Source organism: Chiloscyllium punctatum, chromosome 31 (genome assembly GCF_047496795.1).
Source record: "Chiloscyllium punctatum isolate Juve2018m chromosome 31, sChiPun1.3, whole genome shotgun sequence".
Taxonomy (NCBI): domain Eukaryota; kingdom Metazoa; phylum Chordata; class Chondrichthyes; order Orectolobiformes; family Hemiscylliidae; genus Chiloscyllium; species Chiloscyllium punctatum.
The window spans coordinates 64,080,985-64,105,451 of record NC_092769.1 but is presented as its reverse complement, the minus strand read 5'-3'; the positions used below and the strand labels follow the sequence as shown (position 1 = coordinate 64,105,451).

At 43.6% G+C, this 24,467-nt stretch overlaps 2 protein-coding genes across 12 annotated transcripts in view; one reads left to right on the top strand and one right to left on the bottom strand.

The window, feature by feature from the left end:
* LOC140457204 (uncharacterized) overlaps positions 1-24,467 on the bottom strand; it is a 62,814-nt gene that overhangs the window by 17,586 nt on the left and 20,761 nt on the right. For 2 of the 11 annotated variants that reach the window (XM_072551273.1, XM_072551277.1), the window contains exon 1: positions 11,018-11,112. Coding sequence is in view for 6 of the 11 variants with exons in the window: in XM_072551276.1 (XP_072407377.1) it covers positions 18,752-19,888 (1,137 nt within the window). In the remaining 5 variants the exon portion in view is untranslated. Of the gene's footprint in view, positions 1-11,017; positions 11,253-18,494; positions 21,709-22,014; positions 22,095-24,467 lie in introns of those variants that run through there. The other 9 variants (XM_072551271.1, XM_072551276.1, XM_072551278.1 and 6 more) reach the window with 9 other exon arrangements.
* Positions 1,289-24,467, top strand: part of LOC140457217 (uncharacterized) — a 132,294-nt gene continuing 109,115 nt past the window's right edge. The window contains exon 1 of the mRNA XM_072551320.1: positions 1,289-1,339. The gene's annotated coding sequence lies outside the window, so the exon portion shown is untranslated. The remainder of the gene's footprint in view (positions 1,340-24,467) is intronic.

The following is a 24,467-nucleotide window of genomic DNA, read 5'->3' as shown; positions in this document are numbered from 1 at the left end:
AATAGCTGTAAGTCCAAAATAATAAAGATGTGTTGGTGGAGTGGGCAGGAAAATGGCAGATGGAGTACAACTCTAAGTGTGAGGTAATGCATTTTGGGAGTCAAACAGTAAAAGAGAATTCAGGAGCAGGAATATACTGAGAGGGGTAGATGAAGTGAGAGATCCTGGTGTGCAAGTGCACAGATCCCTAAAGGTAGAGTTAAGTTAGATAACGTTGAAAGAAGGCACATGGTATGCTAGCATTCATTGGGAGCAAGTGAACGGCCTCTCCCCAGGTGCAGAATACAAAAGTGGGGATATAACAATGAAACTGTAGAAGACACTGGTGAGGCAACAACTGGAGTATTGTGTGCAGTTCTGATCACATTACAAGAAAGACTTAATTGCTCTGGAGAGAGTGCAGAGAAGATTTACTCGAATCTTGACACAGCTGGAAAACTGTAGCTATGAGGAGAGATTGGGGATGTTTTTTTCTTGGAACAGAGAAAGCTAGGATTGAGATATACAAAATTGTGTCAAAATAGAGTACACAGGAAGAACCTGTTTCCCATGGCAGATAGTTCAAAAACCAGTGATCACAGATTCAAGCTCAGTGACAGAACAATTAGAGGGGATGTGTTAAAAAGCTTTATTTTTTGAAACAAATCTGTCTGGAATTCACTGCCTGAGTTGGTGGAGGCAGATACTTTTTAAAAAAAAAGTTTTAACAGGGCTATGGGCTGTGTGCAGGAAGATAGGATTCAAAAGGGCATCTCAGTTGGCATGGACATAATGGGCCAAACAGACCCCCTTCTATGTTGTATTATTTCTATTGTTTCTATGGTACAGCAGTATGTTTCCAGTCCAATGATAGTTTTTGAAAATGAGATAGGCCAAATACATTAAAGGACTGATTCCTGATGAAGAGCTCTTGTCCAAAACATTGATTCTCCTGCTCCTCGGATGCTGCCTGGCCTGCTGTGCTTTTCCAGCACCCCACTCTCAAATCGATTAAGTGTCAATGGGGAACATTTAAGAGATTGTGATCATTGTACCATAGGTTTAGGATGACAGTTGAAAAGTATAATGAACAATCTAGTGTATGAATAACTAACAGGTGGAATGGGGAAGGAATAGTTTAAATTGGTGTCAGAGGTTCACAGGAAACCCAGCAGCTGAACAGTGAGCTACCTTTTTAAAGAAGAGTGTGTTTGTTTGGGCACAGTCAAGGTATGAAAAAATGCGTTGCTGGAAAAGCGCAGCAGGTCAGGCAGCATCAAAGGAGCAGGAGAATTGACGTTTCGGGCATAAGCCCTTCTTCAGGAATGAGGAGGGTGTGCCAAGCAGGCTAAGATAAAAGGTAGGGAGGAGGTACTTGGGGTACAGGCATTGGAAATATGATAGGTGGAAGGAGGTTACAGTGAGGGTGATAGGCCGGAGAGGGGGTGGGGGCGGAGAGGTCAGGAAGAAGATTGCAGGTCAAGGCAGTGCTGAGTCCGAGGGTTGGGACTGAGAAAAGGTGGGGGTGGGGGGGTGGTGGGGGGGGGGGGGGAAGGGAAATGAGGAAGCTGGAGAAATCTGCATTCCTCGCTTGTGGTTGGAGGGTTCCTTCATCATTTCCGCCACCTCCAAACAGACCCCACCACCAAGGATATATTTCCCTCCCCACCCCTATCAGCGTTCCGGTAAGACCACTCCCTCCGCAACTCCCCCGTTAGATCCACACCCCCCCACCAACCCAACCTCCACTCCCGGCACCTTCCCCTGCAACCGCAAGAAATGTAAAACTTGCGCCCACACCTCCCCCCTTACTTCCCTCCAAGGTCCCAAGGGATCCTTCCATATCCGTCAGAAATTCACCTGCATATGCTGCACCCGATGTGGCCTCCTATACATTGGGGAGACAGGCCACCTACTTGCGGAACGTTTCAGAGAACACCTCTGGGACACCCGGACCAACCAACCCAACCGCCCCGTGGCTCAACACTTTAACTCCCCCTCCCACTCCACCAAGGGCATGCAGGTCCTTGGCCTCCTCCATCGCCAGACCATGACAACACAACGCCTGGAGGAAGAGCGCCTCATCTTCCACCTAGGAACCTTCCAACCACAGGGGATGAATGCAGATTTCTCCAGCTTCCTCATTTCCCCTCCCCCCACCTTTTCTCAGTCCCAACCCTCGAACTCAGCACCACCTTCTTGACCTGCAATCTTCTTCCCGACCACTCCGCCCCCACCCCCTCTCCGGCCTATCACCCTCACCTTAACCTCCTTCCACCTATCGCATTCCCAACACCCCTCCCCCCAAGTCCCTCCTCCCTACCTTTTACTTTCGCCTGCTTGGCACACCCTCCTCATTCCTGAAGAAGGGCTTATGCCCGAAACGTCAATTCTCCTGCTCCTTTGATGCTGCCTGACCTGCTGCGCTTTTCCAGCAACACATTTTTCAGCTCTGATCTCCAGCATATACAGTCCTCACTTTCTCATAGTCAAGGTATATTTCCTTCAGAGGGAAAAGTATGGCAAACAACTCTAGCGTTCCCTGGATGAAATTTAAAAGGAAGAAATTATGACAACGAAAGGAAACCATGCTTACGATGGATATCAGGTCAAAAATATAATTGTATTTTCAGCCTGGTTTTCAATGTTCAGAGATGTGAAACCTGACATAAGAGGCACCAAGAAGGAGTATGAAGCGAGTCTGGTGAATAACATAAAAGAATTTCTATAGACACAGGACGTTTTAAGGAAATTCATTCCAGGATGAGGCCAGCATTTCGTGCCCATCCCTAATTGCCCAGTCAACTATATTGTTGTGGATTTGAAATCACATATAGGCCAGATCAAGTAAGGATGGCAGTTTCCTTCCCTGCATTTTTCTAACAATTGACAACAGTTTCCTGCTCATCAACAGACTCTTAATTCCAGATTTAATGGTGAAATGAGGAATGGGCTGGTTTGGAGCCAAAAAAGGAGGATTTATATATGGAGGTACTTGGCATAGCTGAATTAGAGTCATAGAGATGTACAGCATGGAAACAGACCCTTCGGTCCAACCGTCCATACCAATCAGATATCCCAACCCAATCTAGTCCCACCTGCCAGCACTCAAACCAATTCCCTCCAAACCCTTTCTATTCAGATACCCATCCAAATCCCCTTTAAATGTTGCAATTGTACCAGCCTCCACCACTTCCTCTGGCAGCTCATTCCACATAGGCACCACCCTCTGCGTGAAAAAGCTGTCCCTTAGGTCGCTTTTATATCTTTCTCTTCTCGTCCTAAACCTATACCCTCTAGTTCTGGACTCCCCCCACCCCAGGGAAAAGACTTTGTCTATTTATCCTATCCATGCCCCTCCATTTTGTAAACCTCTATAAGATCACCCCTCAGCCTCCAATGCTCCAGGGAAAACAGCCCCAGACTGTTCAGCCTCTCCCTATAGCTCAAATCCTCCAACCCTGGTAACATGCTTGTAAATCTTTTCTGAACCCTTTCAAGTTTCACAACATCTTTCCAATAGGAAGGAGACCAGAACTGCATGCAATATTCTAAAAGTGGCTGAACCAATATCCTGTACAGTCATAACATGACTTCCCAACTCCTATACTCTATACTCTGACTAATAAAGGAAGGCATACCAAACCCCTCCTTCACTATCCTAAACACATACTTTTATATCTATCTTTAATAAGGAGGAAGAAGCTACCCAGCTGAGAAATGATAGTTAGAATAGTTAAAATTGATAAGAGGGAGCTATTCGATGGGCTGTGTGTGCTGAAAGTGGCTAAGACACCAGGACCAGATGAGAATACTGAGGGAAGTGAGAACAGAAATTGCAGATGCAATGATCATACTTTTTCAGCCTTTCTTAGTCTTTCAGGTGGTGCTAGAAGATTGATTAGGAACAAAATAAACACCCACAAGGACACATGTAGATTAATTGAGTTCAGCCAACATGAATTTATTAAAGGACCATGTCTTTCACTATCTTACCAGATTGTTTTGGTGAGATCACAGTTATCATTATCAGGACAATGCTGATGGAAGGTAGTGTAGAACCAAACAAGGCATTGATGAATTGGCAGATGACATTCAATGCAACAAAGTATGAGGTGATATATTTTGGTAGGAAGAATATGGACAGAGGACAAAACAAAGGGTACTACTGTGAAGGAGCAGAAAGGCATGGATATACATGTACAAAAGTCATTAAAGGTGGGAGAACATATTGTGAGGGCAGTTAATAAAACATAGTTATCCTACACTTTAATAGGGGCGTAGAGTACAAGAGCAAGGAGGTTCTGTTGAAAAAGACACAAGCTTTTCCTCAGATGGAGTACTGCATCCAGTTCGGGACACATGAAGACATTGGAGAGATTGCAGAAGAGGTTTAGAAGAATGAATGGTTCCAGTGATGATAAATTTAAGTAATGAAGATAGATTGGAGGTGTTGGAGCTGCTTTCCTTGGAGAAGAGAAAGCTATGGCAACTACTCTGCCCAGGAGCATAAGAGACTACAGGGAGTTGTGAATACAGCCTAGTCCATCATGCAAGCTAACCTTCCATCCATTGACTCCGTCTATACTTCTTACTGCCTTGGGAAGGCAGCCATCATTAAAGACCCCTCTCACCCCGGTTATAACTCTTCAGTCAGGAAGAAGATACAAAAGCCTAAACACGTTCCAACAGACTTAGGAACATCATCTTCCTCGCTGTTATCAGGCTTCTGAAATGGATCCCTCAAACTCTAAATCTAATGTTGATCTTGCTGTTTGTGCACCTTCTCTGCAGCCATAACATTGTATTCCTCGCTCTGTTCTCTGACCCTAATACATTTTGTATGGTATGATCAGCCTGTAATGCACACAAAACAAACTTTTTCACTGTTCCCAAGTACAAGTGACATTAATAAATCGAATCAAAATAATGAAATGACTGAGCACATTAAAAGGGAGAAAACTGTCCCACTCATGAAATTTACAAAGACAGGACACAGATTTAAAGTAATTAGTAACATAAAAATAGGAGTGTCTGGCCTTTCAAGTGTGTTTGCATTCAATATGATCTAGTTGATCATCCAACTACCCTGTTCCTCCTTTTATCCCATACCCTTTCATCTCTTTAATCTAGGGATCAAGGTGAATGTAGTCCGAACCGATCCAGTCTCTCTTTGTACATCAGTTCCACAATCACAGGAATCAGACTAGTAACTCTCTGTGGGAGAAAGTGAGGACTGAAGATCAGAGTTGAAAAGTGTGGCGCTGGAAAAGTACAGTCATTCAGACAGCATCCAAGGAGGTGGGGAAGCTATGTTTCGGGCAAAGTCCTTCATCAGGAATGTGGGGGTGGAGGAAGGGAGCTGAGAGATAAGTAGGAGTGTGGTGGTGAGGCTGGTGGGGGAAGGTGATGGTGATAGGTCAGAGGGGAGGGTGGAGTGGATAGGTGATAAATCTGTACCACAGCCTCTAGCCAGGACATCCTTCCTCAGATAAGGCAATCAAAACTGCACATACTACTCCAGCTTTAATCTCATCAGCACCCGGTAAAATTCCAGTAAGACATCCCCGTTCCTGTACTCAAAACCTCTCACTAAAGGCCAACATACCATTTGTCTTCTTCACCACTTGCCTGCTTACTTTAAGCAATTGGTATGCAAGTACACCCAGGTTTCGTTGCACCTCCCTCTTGCCCAGTCTGTCATTCAGATAATTGTCTGCTTGCCTGGTTTTGCTATCAAAGTGGATAACCTCATTCATCCATATTATACCTCATTACTGTCCATCTGCCCACTCACATAATTGCCCACGTCATAGTTCACCTGCTCACCCAGCTTAGTGTCATGAATTGGTAAAAAGACAGTCAGGTGATAGAAGGAAAAGGTGTTTCACGGTGAGAATGGTTGAGATCAGCAATGTGCTACCTGATGGTATGGTGAAGTCAGGTTTAATCAGAAGGCAGGAGAATGGCATTAAGGGAAATAGTTGTTCACAAAACACAGCCTGAAGGGCCAACGGCTTCCTTCTGGACCATAAGACATAGGAGCAGAAATAGGCCATTCAGCCCACAGAGTCTGTTCAGCTGTTTATTGGCTGATTTGATAACCTCCAACTACATTTTCCTACTTTCTCCCCATAACCCTCAAAATTCCTTACTTATTAAAAATGTGTATCTTAAAATGTACTCCATGATCCAGCCTCAACAGATCTCTGTGGTAAAGAATTTTAAAACATTTGCTACTCCCTGGAGAGAAGTCAATTCTCCTCACATCTGTCTTAAATGCTGACCCTTTACTGAGATTTTGCTCACTGGTGTTGAAACCTTCCACAAGGAGTAACCATCACCTATCCATATCTGTCCTCTCAAGTCCCCTAAGAACCTTGTGTGTTTCAATAATGTCACCTCTCATTCTTCTAAACTCCAATCAGTACAGGCTCAAATGTACTCAACCTCTCTAACCTATACATCAAACAAATGAACATTCTCTGGACTACCTTTACAGCACTATATCATTTCTTAGATAGGGGACAATAACTGTATTCCAGGTGTGAATGAGTAGAAATATCCTCCAATACAAACTAGTATTCCAGTTTTCCACACTGTAAATTTCTGTGATTCAGTATTAACTGTTACCCCACTTTCAGCTTTTAATCTCACCTTTAGATCAATTGTCATCATGTGCTGGAAAAAAAAGCCCTTGACCCCACCATACTTTCAAACTGCAGACCCATCTCCAACCTTCCGTTCCTCTCCAAAGCTCATAGAATCCCTACAGTGTGGAAACAGGCCATTAGGCCCAACAAGTCCACACCAACTCTCCGAAGATCACCTCACCCAGACTCACTCCCCCAACCTTGTTCCTGTAACACTGCACCTCCCATGGCAAAGCCACCTCACCTGCACATTCCAAGACACTGTGGGCAAGTTAGCATGGCCAATCCACCTAACCTGCACACCTTTGGACCGTGGGAGGAAACCGGAGCACCCAGAGGAAACCTACGCAGACATGGGGAGAATGTGCACACTCCACACAGCCAAGATGTCCAAGGCTGGAACTGAACTCGCATCCCTGGCACTGTGCTGCCTTTGTTTACTCTTGCATACCCTAACCTGATCTATCCTCGGCCCTCCTATTCTCAACTACGTGCAGTTATTGCATGTACACTGACAAGACCCTGTTCTACCACACTACCATCTCTCTTCATTCTTCCACTATTGCTAAATTTTCAGTGAATATTCAGTACTGAATGCGTGGAAACATCTTTGAATCACAAATTTAGAAGACCATCGTTTTCTGTTGCTACAATAAATTCTGTTGTCCAGAGTCCATCCCTCTCCTGAACTGAAACTGAACACACTGTTCACAACCTTGGTGTCATACCCACACCATCACTAATACCACACATTTAGATTTCTGTAACATTGCCTGCCTTTCCGCCCCCATCGTCTGCTGCTAAAACCCGCATCATGTTACTACTACCTTCAGACTTGACGATTCCAATACATTGCTGAGCATAAAGTCATAAAGATGTACAGCACGGAAACAGATCCTTCGGTCCAACTAGTCCATGCCGACCTGCTATCCTAACCTAATCTAGTCCCATTTGCTAGCACTTGGCCCATATCCCTCTAAATCCTTCCTATTCCTATATCCATCCAGATTCCTTTTTAAATGCTGCAATTGTACTAGCCTCCACCACTTCCCCTGGTAGCTTATTCCATACACGCACCACCTTCTGTGAAAACTTTGCCCCTTCGGTCACTTCCATATTTATCCCTCTCACCCTAAACCTATGGCCTCTAGTTCTGGACTCCCCCACCCCAGGGAAAAGACTTGTCTGTTTATCCTATCCCTGCCCCTCATGATTTTATAAACCTCGATAAGTCACCCCTCAGCCTCTGACACTCCAGGGAAAACAGCCCCAGCCTATTCAGTCTCTCCCTTTGGCTCAAATCTTCCAATCCTGGCAACATCCTTGTAAATCTCTTCTGAACCCTTTCAGGTTTCACAACATTGTTCCAATAGGAAGGAGACCAGAATTGCACGCAATATTCCAAAAGTGGCCTAACCAATGTCCTGTACAGCCGCAACATGACCTCCCAAGCCCTATACTCAATACTCTGACCAATAAAGGAAAGCATACCAAACACCTTCTTCACTATCCTATCTACTTGCGACTCTACTTTCAAGGAGCTATGAACCTGCATTCCAAGGTCTCTGTTCAGCAAAACTCCCTTGGACTTTACCATTGAGTGTATAAGTCCTGCTAAGATTTGCTTTTCCAAAATGCACACCTCATATTTATCTAAATTAAACTCCATCTGCCACTCCTCAGCCCACTGGCCCATCTGATCAAGATCCCATTGTAACCTGAGGTAACCCTCTTCGCTGTCCACTACACCTCCAATTTTGGTGTCACCCGCAAACTTACTAACTATACCTCGTATGTTCGCATCCAAATCATTTATATAAGTGACAAAACGTAGTGGACCTAGCATCCTTGTGGCAATGGTCACAGGCCTCCAGTCTGAAAAAAACCCTCCACCACCACCCTGTGTCTTCTACCTTCAGACTAGTTCTGTATCCAAATGGCTAGTTCTCCCTGTATTTCGTGAGATCTAACCTTGCTAACCAGTCTCCCATTGGAAGCTTGTTGAATGCCTTGGTGAAGTCCCTATAGATTATGTCCACCGTTTTGCCCTCATCAATCCTCTTAGTTACTTCTTCAAAAACCTCAATCAAGTTCTTGCGACATGATTTCCCATGCACGAAGCAGTCCTTGCCTTTTCAAATACATGTGAATCCTGTCCCTCAGGATTCCCTCCAACAACTTGCCCACGACCGATATCAGGCTCACCAGTTTCTCGTTCCCTGGCTTTTCCTTACCATCTTTAATAGTGGCACTGCAGCCACCACTGTGACTACCGACGATACAAACATCTCAACCAGTTATCTTATCTTATCCAGTTTTATGCATTTTAAGACATTCAGCACCTCCTCCTCTGTAATATGGACATTTCTCAGGATGTCACCATTTATTTCCCCACATTCCATATCTCCCATGTCCTTCTCCACAGTAAACACTGATGCAAAATACTTGTTTAGTATCTCCCCCATCTCCTGTGGTTCCACACAAAGGCTGCCTTGCTGATCTTTGAGAGGCCTGATTCTCTCCCGAGTTACCCTTTTGTCCTTAATGTATTTATAAAAAGCCTTTGATTATCCTTAACCCTATTTGTCAAAGCTATCTCATGTCCCCTTTTTGCCCTCCTGATTTCTCTCTTAAGTATACTCCTACTGCCTTTATACACTTCTAAGGATTCACTCGATCGATCCTGTCTATACCTTACATATGCTTACAACTTTTTCTTAACCAAAATCTCAATTTCTCTAGTCATCCAGCATTCCCTACATCTACCAGCCCTTGCTTTCACCCTTACAGGAATATAATGTCTCTGGACGTTTGATTTCTAATTTCTGAAGGCTTCCCATTTTTCAGCCATCCCTTTACCAGCGAACATCTGCCGCCAATCAGCTTTTGAAAGTTCTTGCTTAATACTGTCAAAATGAGCCTTCCTCCAATTTAGAATTTCAACTTTTAGATCTGGTCTATCCTTTTCCATCACTATTTTAAAACTAATAGAATTATGGTCACTGGCCCCAAAGTGCTACCCCACTGATAACTCAGTCACCTGCCCTGCCTTATTTCCCAAGAGTAGGTCAAGTTTTGCACCTTCTCTAGTAGGTACATCAACATATTAAATCAGAAAATGTTCTTGTACACACTTAACAGATTCTTCTCCATCTAAGCATTTAACATTATGGCAATACCAGTCTATGTTTGGAAAGTTAAAATTTCCTACCATAACCACCCTATTATTCTTACAGATAACTGAAATCTCCTTACAAATTTGTTTCTCAATTTCCTGCTGATTATTAGGGGGTCTATAATAACAATCCCAATAAGGCAATCATCCCTTTCTTATTTCTCAGTTCAACCCAAATAATTTCCAGGAATATCCTCCCTAAGTACAGCAGTAATGCTATCCCTTATCAAAAATTCCACAGACCCCTTGCTTTTTTGCCCCCATTTCTATCCTTCTTGTAGCATTTGTATCCTGGAACATTAAGCTGCCAGTCTGGTCCATCCCTGAGCCACATTTCTGTAATTTCTATGAAATCCCAGCCCATGTTCCGAACCATGCCGAGTTCTTCGGCTTTCCCTGTTACGGCTCTTGCATTGAAGTAAATGCAGTTTAGTTGATCAGTCCTATCTTGTTCTCTGCTTTGTCCCTGTCAGCCCCAACTGTTTGCAGTCCCTTACATTCACCTCATCCCCACACAGAAATGTGAGATCACCCAAAACTATGCTGCCATCATAATTTCTCATGTTAAATTGTGTTCATCTGTCATCCCTGTGCTCACTGACTACATTAGCATATGGTTAAGATAATTTACAACAATCAAACTTGCTTTGTCAAACATAAGGTGGACGAGCTGGTGTTGGGCTGGGGTGGACAAATTTTTAAAATTACACAACACCAGGTTATAGTCGGCAACATTCCAACTGTTGGAATGTAACCTGGTGTGGTGTGATTTTTAACTTTATCAAACATCATCTTATGTCTCCCTATCTCCAGTGTATAACTCTTCCTCACCCAACCTGCTCTGAAAAGAGTTGGTAAAAGCCCGTCCAGAACAGAAATTTAAAAGTGACAAACATTTCTCTTGGTTTGATTTGGCTGTGTGTAAAATCATTCTTCCTCACTTTGTGGCAAAAGGGAGATTGCACATGCGCGGTGCTGCACCTAGCCCCATATAAAGATGGCCGTTGCACACACGTCTCACTAAATCCTGTCCCCCAACAAAGATGGCGACAGAGGCTTGTTTTCGCCCCCCCAAGAGACCCGCAGCCAACTCCCGATTTCTTTCGAATATGGAACCTGCAGTCTCTAATTCGGGTTTAGAGGACTTCCAGGCGCTCGTGAAACCTCCGGATTCACAATAGCTTCATTACTATACTCGTTAATCTCTCACCTCACCGCTTCGCCCTTCCAAAGCTTCGCGCTGTCAACCCTTCTCGATGACGGGAGCACTGCGCCTGCACGGCCCTCCTGGATCATGTGATTTTGTACGGGTTCCGATTGGTTGGAGGACCAACCGTGCGGACTTGGTCCTCCAAACCCGCCCCTTATTTCTATTGGTCTGGATTCACTGTCAATCACGAACGCTGCCATGTTGTCAAGAGTCGATGGGCAATTGGGACCTGGAACTAGGAAGAGAAACTGTCAATTTCAAGTTCGACCTGGACATAGGAATGTTTTGCGAGCTTCATTAAAGTAGGGTTCTCATTCGGAAAAGTAAATCATTTACTTTGAGAGATGTTTTACTGGGGTAATCGCAGCAGGTTGACATTAGGTAATGATGCTTATTTGAAGAGTCAGCTCCGCTGTGATAGGACAATAGCCTCTTGAGCACTTGTGTAATTCTGAGTTTGTACGAACCCTCTCTCATACTATCCCAGTAATGTAAGCATGGGAGAAATAATGAAGCATGTCTAACACAGAGATAATAGGATGCATATAACTGAATTGAATTAGCTTTCCTGTTAAATGAACTCAGGTGAGTACACAGGAAAGTTCATTGAGCCTCTAACAGGACTGTAGATGCTGGAAATCAGAGTCTAGGTTAGAGTGGGGTTGGAAAAGCACAGCAGGTCAGGCAGCATCCGAGGAGCAGGAAAATCAATGTTTCAGGCAAAAGCCTGCCACTAACAGTGCCATTTTAAGCTCAAAGGTATCCTGGGTAAAAGTTAAATTTGTGTTAAACACATTGATCATATTAAATTTCTGATACAGATTAGATCCTTTTGCCACGACCTCCCATTCACCTGTCTCCAGTCTAACCTCTAAGAGCAAGTACACGGAGCTGATAAAATTCTTTGTCAGTATGATTGGGACTATCCAATCAGTTGCCACTGCCACATTCCTTTCTTCCACTAGTCCACTGAGCCAAATTGCCTCCAAATTCTTTTGTGTCTGCTTTGAGTTTGTATCTTTCTCTTTCCCTAATTGCTGTCCTGCATTTCAGACCTCATCTTGTTCATGAGACCCATCTCCCTATCCATCAACCATATTCTTGTTAAACTACTGGGCATCCGACCTTCCCACGTTAGCTGATGTTGCTAACGGTGCTCCATCCTCTGGTTCTAGCATTCTTGTCTTTAAATCCATTGTCATCTCACATCCTGAAGAAAACCCACTTGTAATCATATCATCCTCAGATAGATGATTCATTAGCTGGCAAAAAAATCAGCACATGCATAAATTGGTCTTTGGCAGGAGTGGAGTCTCACAAATATCTGTGCTGCAATCTCAACTTTTTAAAAATTATATCAATTACTTAAATGAGGGAAGCAATAGCATGTTAGCTAAATTTGCCGATGACAGTTTCCTACCTGTGGTGCTATGTTGTGACGTAAGGGAGTTTTTTAATTCACAGGATATGGACATTGGCTGAGATTGTCCATCCCTGGCTGCCCTTGAAACGGTGGTTCTTGACAGTGGTCCTAGATTCTTGTTTGTGCAAGCAAGTCCAGGGTTATTGAGGGTGGATGGCAATGTGGAATGCAAAAAGCAATAGCTCAACAATGACCTTACTGAATGGCTTAAGTGACCAAATGGTCTATTTCAGTTACCATTTTCAGTGTTCATATGTAGGGTGGGATGCATTCCACAGAGTATGTTTCTGCGAAAATTATGTAGAAAAGCAAGGGTTTTAGAGGGAATTGTAACAACTGCTAGGGCATCTCTCTCCTTGCCGTCACAGGGAAGATCTTCACTAGGGTCATGTTTAAAAGACTCAATCCATTTGCAGCCTCAGTGTATTGAGAAGCACAGCATGGTTTCTGTGCTGGCAGATTGACAATGTCCAGGATTTTCCCTGTACACCATCTACATGGAAAGTTTACAGTTAGTATTCAATGTCAAATTCTGCTGGTTTCCAAAGAAATGTTCAAAATATACTAAAATACTGTATTTGATTCCCACAGATAAGATTTAGCTTGATGTTACCATGAAAAGATGAGAAACTCCATCCTCTTTAACTCTTTCCAATCTAGGGAGGTCTGTGCAGCTTTTGTTTCCCAGTCGAAGCAAACCTTCTTAATTTTAGAATCACCGATGACTATAACACCCTTTTTGGACATTTATGAATCCCAGACTTTACAATTTTCCAAGAGAGTAAGAAAACATGTGGGAACTGAAATAATCAAGAGTAATTATTTCATCTCTGAATCTGAAGGTTGAGCATTCAAATCCACAACCACGACCATGAACATAACATCTAGGGTGATATTGTGATGCAGTAGTTAGTGAGTACTGCACTATCGGAGGTCCTGTCTTTCAGAGGAGATGTTCAACTATAGCCCCATCAGCTATGTTGGCTGTTAAAGTTCTCGTGAGGTGAAGGGCGAGGGAGTTGCCACTGGTGAACTAGAAAGCTGATGAAGAGTCACCAAACTCAAAAGTTAACTGTTTTCTCCCCAGAGATGCTGAGTCTTGCCAGCAATTTCTGTTTTTCTTTCACCAAGATGTTGCACTTTAGCTATGGAAAGAGACTGGATGAGCTAGTTTATGAAGCTTGTGAAGGGTTTATGCCTGAAACGTCGATTCTTCTGCACTTATTACTGATGAAGGGTTTATGCCCAAAACATCGATTCTCCTGCTCCTCAGATGCTGCCTGACCTGCTGTTTTTTTTCCAGTGCCACACTTTTTCACTCTGGATGAGTTAGTCGTTTTCTTTGGAGCAGAGAAGGATGAAGAGGACCTGATAGAGATGTTTAACGTTATGAGGGCATAGACAGGGTGAATTGAAAGCAATTGTTCCCCTTAACTGAAGGGTCAATAACAAGGTGGCTTAATTTTAAAGTGGAAGGCAGAAGGTTTAGAGGGGACTTTTCACACAGATGATGGTGGAGGTTTGGAATGCACAACCTGGGAGGATAGCCTCACACTCTTTATAACATTCAAGGCTATGGGCCTAGTGCAGGAAAGTTGGACTACTACAGCCTTGGTGATACAGACTTGATGCGTCAAAGGGCCTCTTCTGTACTGTATGATTCTATGAACTGCTCAATATTTATCCCTCAACAAACATCATTGAGCAGATTGTCTGGTGAGAATCACATTTCAATTTGTGGGAACGACATTTCCAACACTGCAAATGTTTTCACTGTTATAAAGAATGTCATTTGATGTAAAACACTATGGGGCATCCTGAAGATGTAACAAGCACTATATAAATACAAGTCATAGTGATGTACAGCACGGAAAAAGTTCCTTTGGTCCAACTCAAACATGCCAACTAGATTTCCTAAATTCATCTAGTTCCATTTGCCAACATGTGGCCTGTATCCCTCTAAACTCTTCCTATTCTTGTACCCATCCAGGTGCCTTTTAAATATCGTAATTGTAACAGCCTCCACCACCTCCTCTAGCAGCTCATTCCATATGGGCACCACCCTCTGCATGAAGACGTTGCCCCTTAGGCCTTTTTAAATCTTTCCCCTCTTACCTTAAACCTATGCCCTCTAGTTTTGGATTCCCTCACCCTGGGGAAAAAAAACCTTGTCTATTTACCCTACCCATGGCCCTCATGATTTTATAAACTTTATAAATGACCCCTCAGTCTCTGACACTCCAGGTAAAATACTCCAGCCTATTCAGCCTCTTCCAATAGCTCAAACCCTCCATCCCTTCTAGAGTTTAACTTGATCGTTCAACAGAAGAAAAAAATTTAACCACTTTGAACTCAGCACTCCTGCTCCATCCCGACTACAAGAGAGATCTTTCAGTTGAGTTGTTCCTTTCCAGTTCCGAATGAGGACAAGATGAACTGAGAAAAGACCCAACAATACAACAACTTCATATTGAGTATAAAGGAAGATGGTTGTAGTTGTGGGAGCTCAGTCATCTCCGCTCCAAGTTATCACTGCATGGAGTACCTCAGAATAGTGTCCTAGGACGGATCATCTTGAGCTGCTTCATCAATGACCATACCTCCAGCATTCAGTCAAACGTGGAGACTTTTGCCAATGATTGCACAATATGCAGCGCTGTTCATGACTCCACAGATACTGCAGCAGTACATATTCATATGTGACAAAATCTGAACAATGGCCAGGCTTGGGGAGACAATTGGCAAGTATTGTTTGCAGGATAGGTGATGGTCTCGTGTATTATTGTTGGACTGTTAATCTAGTGACACGGGTAATGTTCTGGGGACCTGGGTTTGAATCGTTAATGGCAGATAGTGGAATTTGAATTCAATAAAAATTTGGGATTAAGAGGCTAATGATGACCATGAATCTGTTGTTGGTTTTTGGAAAAACCCAAGCGGTCTATTGTGTTTAGGGACTCTCTAGTCAGAGGCACAGACAGATATTTCTGTGGCCAGCAGCGAAATATCAGAATGATGTGTTGCTCAGAGAGGGTGCAGAGTGTTCTCAAAGGGGACAGGGACCAGCAGGAGATCATTGTACACATTGAACCAATGACATAGGAAGGGAAAAGGATAAGATTCTGAAGGGACAATATAGAAAGTTAGGCAGGAATTTAAAAAGGAGGGTAATAATACCTGGATTACTCCTAGTGCTACGAGCTAGTGAGGGTAGGAATACGAGGATAGAGCAGATGAATGCGTGGCTGAGAAGCTGGTGTATGGGAGAAACTTTTCTGGGTTAGAAGTGACCTGTACCAGAAGGGAATGCACCTGAATTGGAAGGGATTAATATACTGGCAGCAAGGTTTGCTTAAACTGCTTGGGAGGATTTAAACTAGTAAGGTGGGGGAGTGGGACCCAGGGAGATAGTGAGGAAAGAGATCAATCTGAGACTGGTACAGTTGAGAACAGAGGCAACTCAAACTGTCAGGGTAGGCAGGAACAAGGTAGGACTAATAAATTAAACTGCATTTATTTCAATGCAAGGGGCCTAACAGGGAAGGCAGATGAACTCAGGGCATGGTTAGGAACATGGGACTGGGATATCATAGCAATTACAGAAACATGGCTCAGGGATGGGCAGGACTGGCAGCTTAATGTTCCAGGATACAAATGCTACAGGAAGGATAGAAAGGAAGGCAAGGGAGGAGGAGGAGTGGCATTTTTGGTAAGGGATAGCATTACAGCTGTGCTGAGGGAGGATATTCCCGGAAATACATCCAGGGAAGTTATTTGGGTGGAACTGAGAAATAAGAAAGGGATGATAACCTTATTGGGATTGTATTATAGATGCCCTAATAGTCAGCAGGAAATTGAGAAACAAATTTGTAAAGAGATTTCAGTTATCTGTAAGAATAATAGGGTGATTATAGTAGGGGATTTTAACTTTCCAAACATAGACTGGGACTGCCATGGTGTTAAGGGTTTAGATGGAGAGGAATTTGTTAAGTCTGTACAAGAGCATTTTCTGATTTGGTATGTGGATGTACCTGCTAGAGAAGGCGCCAAACCTGACCTCTTAGGAAATAAGGCAGGGCAGGTGACTGAAATGTCCATGGGGGAGCAGTTTGGGGCCAGTGACCATAATTCTATTCGTTTTAAAATAGTGATGGAAAAGATCAGATCTAAAACTTTAAAAGTTCTAAATTGGAAGAAGTCTAATTTTGACAGTATTAGGCAAGAACTTTCAAATACTGATTGGGGGCAGATGTTCGAAGGTAAAGAGATGGCTGGAAAATGGGAAGCCTTCAGAAATGAGATAACGAGAGTCCAGAGTCAGTATATTCCTGTTCGGGTGAAGGGAATGCTGGATGTCTAGAGAAATTGAGGATTTAGTTAAGAATTCCTCATATTACAGATGAGGAAGTGCTGGATGTCTTAAAACACATAAACATGGATAAATCCCCAGGACCTGATCAATTGTAACCTCAAACTCTGTGGGAAGCTAGGGAAGTGATTGCTGGGCCCCTTGCTGAGATATTTGTACTATTAATAGTCACAGGTGAAGTCTCAGGGTTGGCTAACATGGTGCCACTGTTTAAGAAAGGTCGTAAGGACAAGCCAGGGAATTATCGACCAGTGAGTCTGATGTTGGTGGTGGGCAAGTTGTTGGAGGGAATCCTGAGGTACAGGATTTACATGTATTTGAAAAGGCAAGGACTGATTAGGGATGGTCAACATGGTTTTGTGTGTGGGAAATCATGACTCACGAACTTGATTGAGTTTTTTGAAGAAGTAACAGAGGATTGATGAGGGCAGAATGGTGGACATGGTCTATATGGACTTCAGTAAGGCATTTGCAAGGTTCCCCATGGGAGACTGATTAGCAAGGTTAGATCTCAGAATACAGGGAGAACTAGCCATTTGGATACAGAATTGGCTCAAAGGTAGAAGAGAGAGGATGGTGGTGGAGGGTTGTTTATCAGACTGGAGGCCTGTGACCAGTGGAGTGCCACAAGGATTGGTGCTGGATCCACTACTTTTTGTCATTTATATAAATGATTTGGATGTGAACAAAGAAGGTAAGTTTGCAGATGACACCAAAATTGGAGGTGTGGTGGACAAAGAAGAAGGTTATCTCAGATTATAATGGGATCTTAATCAGATGGGCCAGTGGGCTGAGGAGTGACAGATGGAGTTTAATTTTGATAAATGTGAGGTGTTGCGTTTTGGGAAAGCAAATCTTATTCATGTAATACTAAGATCCTAGGAGTGTTGCTGAACAAAGACACCTTAGAGTGCAGGTTCATAGCTCCTTGAAAGTAGAATTGCAAGTAGATAGGATAATGAAGAAGGCGTTTGGTATGCTTTCCTTTATTGGTCAGAGTATTGATTATAGGAGTTGGGAAGTCATGTTGCGGTTGTACAGGACATTGGTTAGATCACTTTTGGAATATTGTGTGCAATTCTGGTCTCCTTCCTATCGGAAGGATATTGTGTAACTTGAAAGGTTTCAGAAATGATTTACAAGGATTTTGCCAGGATCGGTGGATTTGAGCAATAGGGAGAGGTTGACTAAGCCTGTGGCTGTTTTCCCTGGAGTGTCGGAGGGTTGGTGGTGACCTTATAGAGGTTTATATAATCATGAAGGGCATGGATAGGGTAAAAAGACAAGGTATTTTCCTTAGGTGGGGGAGTCCAGAACTAGAGAGCATAGGTTTAGGGTGAGAGGGAAAAGATATAAAAGAGACCTAAGTGGCAACTTTTTCATACAGAGGGTGGTGCATGTATGGAATGAGCTGCCAGAGGAAATGGTGGAGACTAGTACAAGTGCAGCATTTAAAAGGCATCTGGGTGGGTATATGAATAGGAAGGGTTTGGAGGGATATGGGCCAGGTGCTGGCAGATGGGACTAGATTGGGTTAGGATATCTGATCGGCATGGACGGGTTGGACCGAAGAGTCTGTTTCCATGCTCTACATCTCTATGACTCTAAGTGGATTTTAAAAAACTTTGTGTCCTCTAATTTGGAGAAGGCAAGAAATTTAGCAGTGTGCTTGACAAAAAGCTCATTTATTTAACCTATAATCCAGCATATTAAACTCCAGCCCAGTTATGGAGATGATTAACATAAACTGAAACAGCTGCCAAGTGTCAAAATGAATATAGTTCAGTCTGGATGTGACTAATAGCAGCAAAAACAGCAGAATCCAATCCCTGGAATCACTTGTGGACTTGCTGCAATTTCTATAGAATGAAATAGTGAGTGAATCCCTCCCACACACACAGTTGACAAACGGATCACTCCACAATGTGAACTTGCTGTTCTCTCAGCCAGAGGGATGGGTGAATGAATCCCTTCCCACACTTACAGTAAGGGAATGCTTCCCTCCAGTGTGAACCCGCCGGTGAGTCAGCAGATTCTGTTTGCTTTTAAAACTCTTCTCACAGTCCAAACACTGAAAAGGTCTCATGTCAGAGTGAACGCGTTGATGTGAAGTGAGGTGGGTGAGCTGAGTGAATCCCTTCCCACAGTTCGAACAAGTAAACGGTTTGGCCCCAGTGTGAACTCGCTGGTGTGCCAGCAGGCTGGATGACTGAGTGAATCTCTTCCCACATTGTGAGCAGGTGAATGGCCTCTCCCCGCTGTGAACTCGCTGGTGAGTTAGCAGATCCATTTTAGTTTTAAAGCTTTTCTCACACTCAGAACATTGAAAAGATCTTGTCTCAGAGTGAACACGTTGGTGTGATGTGAGGTGGGTGAGTTGAGTGAATTGCTTCCCACATATGGAACAGATGAATGGCCGCTCACCAGAGTGAATTCTCCGATGTTTGCATAAGCTGGAAGACTGAGTGAATTCCTTGCCACACTCTGAACAGATGAATGGTCTCTCCCCAGTGTGAACCCGCTGGTGATCAAACAGATTGCATAACTGAGTGAACCCAATCCCACATTCGGAACAGATGAATGGTTTCTCCCCAGTGTGAACTCGCTGGTGTGTCAGCAGACTGGACAGCTGAGTGAATCTTTTCCCACATTCAGGGCAGATGAATGGCCTCTCTCCAGTGTGAACCCGCTGGTGTGTCAATAGATTCTTCTTGCTTTTAAAGCTCTTGTCACAGGCAGGACATTGAAAAGGTCTCATGTCAGAGTGCACAACTTTGTGTGAGGTGAGGTGGGTGAGTTGAGTGAATTCCTTTCCACACTCCGAGCAGGTGAACGGCCGCTCCCCAGTGTGAGTTTTCTGGTGCTTGTGTAAGCTGGATGACTGAGTGAATCCCTTCCCACAATCAGAGCAGGTGAACGGCCTCTCTCCGGTGTGACAGCGTCGATGAATTTCCAGCACAGATGGAGATCTGAATCCCTTCCCACAATCCCCACATTTCCACGGTTTCTCCATGGTGCTGAGTATCGTTGTGACTCTGTAGGTCAGATGATCAGTTAAAACCTTGAACACAGAACACATGTAAGGTTTCTCCCTGCCGTGAATGGTGCATTGCTTTTGCAGGCCGAGTAACTGGATAAAATTCTTTCCACACAGTCAGCGCACTGGAATATCTGCTTTCAGGTGTGTGTGTGTGTGTTTTGGTGCCTTTTCCAGTCACACTGATGTTTTTAGATTAGATTAGATTCCCTACAGTGTGGAAACAGGCCCTTCGGCCCAACAAGTCCACACCGACCCGCCGAAGCGCAACCCACCCATACCCCTACATTTAACCCTTACCTAACACTACGGGCAATTTAGCATGGCCAATTCACCTGACCTGCACATCTTTGGACTGTAGGAGGAAACCGGAGCACCCGGAGGAAACCCACGCAGACACGGGGAGAACGTGCAAACTCCACACAGTCAGTCGCCTGAGGCGGGAATTGAACGCGGGTGTCAGGCGCTGTGAGGCAGCAGTGCTAACCACTGTGCCACCATGCCGTGGGCAGCACGGTGTATTTACCCACAAACAGAACAGACAAGCATGTCTCCCTCCATATTCAAAAGCAAATGATAATCAGTGATTTGAATGGCACAGTCACATGTTGATCTGATGTCTGATTTGAGTGTCTGCCTGCAGAAGGAGTTGACAGTGTCAGTATCACTATCAGGCCTAGACAGAAATTCACAACTGACCACTCTAATTATCATGAACTGCCTTTCCCTTCTTGTTCCAATAAACGTGTGGTTCAATCAAACTAAAATAAGCCAATCTCAGCAACTAATCACGAAATAGGAAAATTAAACATTACCAGCTGAACTAGAATTTGTTCCCAATATCCATGAGACACTCTGACTCCCTCCACCCAAGGTGCCCTCCAGCTGTGGAAGGAGCATACCAGTGAACTCTATACACTTCTGACTCCAGGGGCACCTGGCCATGAGATGAATCATGGAAAACAGACCACCAGCCAGAGCAATCCCAAACTACACCCCACTCTCCCAGCACTCACCTACTTTGGCAAACACTGATCCTGGATTTACAAATGGCTGGGTGAACCATGACCAAGAGCGTGGTCTGGGAGAAGAAACTCTAATGTAACCCAGTCCTCTCCACATTTTACTGCTCCTCGAATGCTGCCTGAACTGCTGGGCTCTTCCAGCACCACTAATCCAGAATCTGGTGTCCAGCATCAGCTGTCATTGTTTTTACCCCCCTCCACATCAGCCGGGGACGAGGTGTCGCCAAGCGTTGAGCAGCAGCTCCTTTGAGCAACAGGACAGGGACTTCGGCTTCTCAAACTGAAAGAAAATATGGGCCCAGGGACAATCCATTTTTTGGGGGGAAATTTTTCAATTAAATTGAAAGAAAGATTGCTAAAACAAAATCTAACGACCGTCTACAAGTATTTTTTAAAAACTATCCATGAATGGAAAATAATCAATCAAGTAGGTTTATTCTTTGCTTGCGTATAACAGAGCGCTAGAATGTGCATTGTATTGCTTCATTTGTAGTCAAAAAGAACAGACAAGCATGTCTCCCTCCATATTCAAAAGCAAATGATAATCAGTGATTTGAATGGCACAGTCACATGTTGATCTGATGTCTGATTTGAGTGTCTGCCTGTAGAAGGAGTTGACAGTGTCAGTACCACTATCAGGCCTAGACAGAAATTCACAACTGACCACTCTGAACCTTGCAGATCCACAGCATTGAATTTCAAATATGTTATCGCAGGTGTTAAATACCTAACCAAAAGATGAAAATTACTAAAGGAAACATTGCTTATTAGAAAAAAAAATTGAATTTTTTTGCATATTTTAATACTTTTTTAAACATGCCTGCGCTGACTGGAAAAACCAAAGGCAGCACTGTGAAAAAAAAATCCCTCACCAAGATGGCAGGCGGCCGGTGACCAGGGTCGTTCCTTTACCAAGATGACGGCCGGTTGCCTGGGTAACCCGGCCTCATCCCGGGAGGAAGCCGCCCCCATTCCCTCTCATAAGATGGCGGTCAGTGAGACCGCTTCCCCTGGGGCCTGTGCCCGCTCGCAGGATAAACGCAGGGCCTATTGCGCTTACTTGGGCAGTCAGGTCCCCCGACCCCCCGCCATCCAGTAATTGATAAATCTGCCAGGCCGCAGCGCCGCGGTTTCCATTCCTACCATGTAACCTCCCGCCGCCCGAAATGTCCGCTCCACCTCGAGCTGGCCCCGTGGCGGATACTGAGCATGCTCCGAGCACATGCCATTCCTGCCCCTGCGCCTGCGCTCTGGGTACCAGAACAATAGCAAGGGAGGGAATAGATGAAAAAGCCAGCATTGACCTCATACGCTCAGTCACAGAGGGAGGTACAACGAGCGTAATCCTAAACTGGTCAATGTTTTACAAACCTTTCCTCTCTGGAATGAATCTAGTGAACTTCCTCTGATCTGCCTCCAATGCAATTATATCCTTGGGGATCAAAACTATACACAGTACTCCAGCTGCAGTATCAGAAATGCCCTATACAGCTGCAACAACAGGGGCGGTGCAGTGGCTCAGTGGTTAGCATTGCTGCCCTTACAGGAGTTTGCACATTCTCCCCATGCCTGTGTGGGTTTCTGCCGAGTGCTCCAGTTTCCTCCCACAATCCAAAGACGTGCAGCTTAGGTGAATTGGCCATGCTAAATTGCCTATAGTGTTCAGGGATGTGTAGGATAGGGGCATTAGTCAGGGGTAAATGTAGAGGAATAGGCGAATGGGTCTGGGTGGGTTACACTTCGGAGGGTCAGTGTGAACTTGTTGGGCTGAAGGGCATGTTACCACACTGTAGGGATTGTATAATTCTACTTTTGCACTGAAGCATTTTGAAGTTTCTCTCCAACAAATTAAATAAATGTGATTTCCTTCTGACAAAAACATGTTTCATGTGTCTGATTAGCTTGATTTATCCAAATGCCTTATCATTATGCCTTAGGGATAGCTTCTAACATATTTCCTGTGACAGATGTAATATTAGCTGGCCTGTAGTTTCCTACTTTCTGCCTCGCTTTTTGAATGAAGAAGGTACATTAGTTATATTCCATTTTAACGGTACCTTCCTCAAATATCATGAGTTTTAGAAAAGTATAACTCATGTATCAACTATCTCACCAGTTACTTCTTTTAAGACCCTAGGATGAAATCCGTCAGGATCTGCTGATTTATCGACTACTGTTCCAATGATTTACAGAGTATTGCTTCTACGGTAATTGTAATTTTCCTGAACTCTTTACCCCCCTCCTCCCCACCCCCTTTCAACTCCTGATTACTGGGACGTTACTTGAATCCTGTCTTGTGAAGACCAGTGCAAACTATCTAAATAAAAGCAAATTACTGCAGATGCTGGAATCTGAAACCAAAAGAGAAAATGCTGGAAAATCTCAGCAGGTCTGGCAGCATCTGCAAGGAGAGAAAAGAGCTGACGTTTCGAGTCTAACTGACCCTTTGTCAAAGCTTTGACAAAGGGTCAGTTAGACTCGAAATGTCAGCTTTTTTATCTCCTTACAGATGCTGCCAGACCTGCTGAGATTTTCCAGCATTTTCTCTTTGGAGTGCAAACTATCTGTTCAATTTCACTGCCATTTCTTTGTCCTCCATTACTAAGTTCAAGACTTATTTTCTACAGGACCAATACTTACTTTGTTAATTCTCCTTTCTGAAGAAACTTTTCCTCATTGTTTTTATAATTTTTTGCTAACTTTTGTAACCTGATTTCTTCCCTAGGTTTTAATAATGTTTTGCTTTCTTTCTTAAGATTTTTTATATTCTGTCCAATCTTCTGACCTTTCATCTATCTTTATACAATTGCATATTTTCTTCTACTTTGATTCTATCTTTAACTTTTTTATTTAACCACAGGTGATGGGTCTGTCCCTTAGAATTTTCTGTGCATATTCTGTGCTTTCTGGAACATACCTTTAAATACGTACCATTGCATCTTTATTGATCTAAGCCAAAACTTAAATTTCCAGTTCACTTTCACTAGCTCTGCTTTCAAAGACTCATAATTGCCCTTGCTTAAATTCAAAAATAATAGTCTTGTACCCACACTTTTTACCCTTAAACTGTAGGTAATATTCAACCATACTATGGTTACTGCTATCCAGAGGTGTTTTCACTATGAGGTCTGTTGCAAATCCTATCTCCTTGGTCGAAACCAGGTATAGTTTAACCTGATGTCTGGTTAGTGATATACAATGCTAATCTAAGAAATTGATCTGACAACATTTAATGAATTCCTCACCTGTTTTATATGTTTCCATCTGAATGTTCCAGTCTATATTTACATTAATGTACCCCATAATAATTGTTGCTCCCATTATTTCTTCTTTGAAACCTTGTCCTACCATGTAGTTATTGTGAGGGGACAGTACACAACTCCCATAAGTTACCTCTTGCCTTTATCATTCCTCACATCTATCCAGACTGCTTCTATAACCTGGTTTCCTGAATTTAGGTCATCCCTCTCTATTGTGCTCGTTTACCTTTTTCTTTAAAGAGACACTCCTTCAAGCATTCTCAGCTCCCTATCCTTCTGAAATATCATATATTCTTCAGAAGCTCTTGAGATCCCAATCCATGTCACCATGCAGCC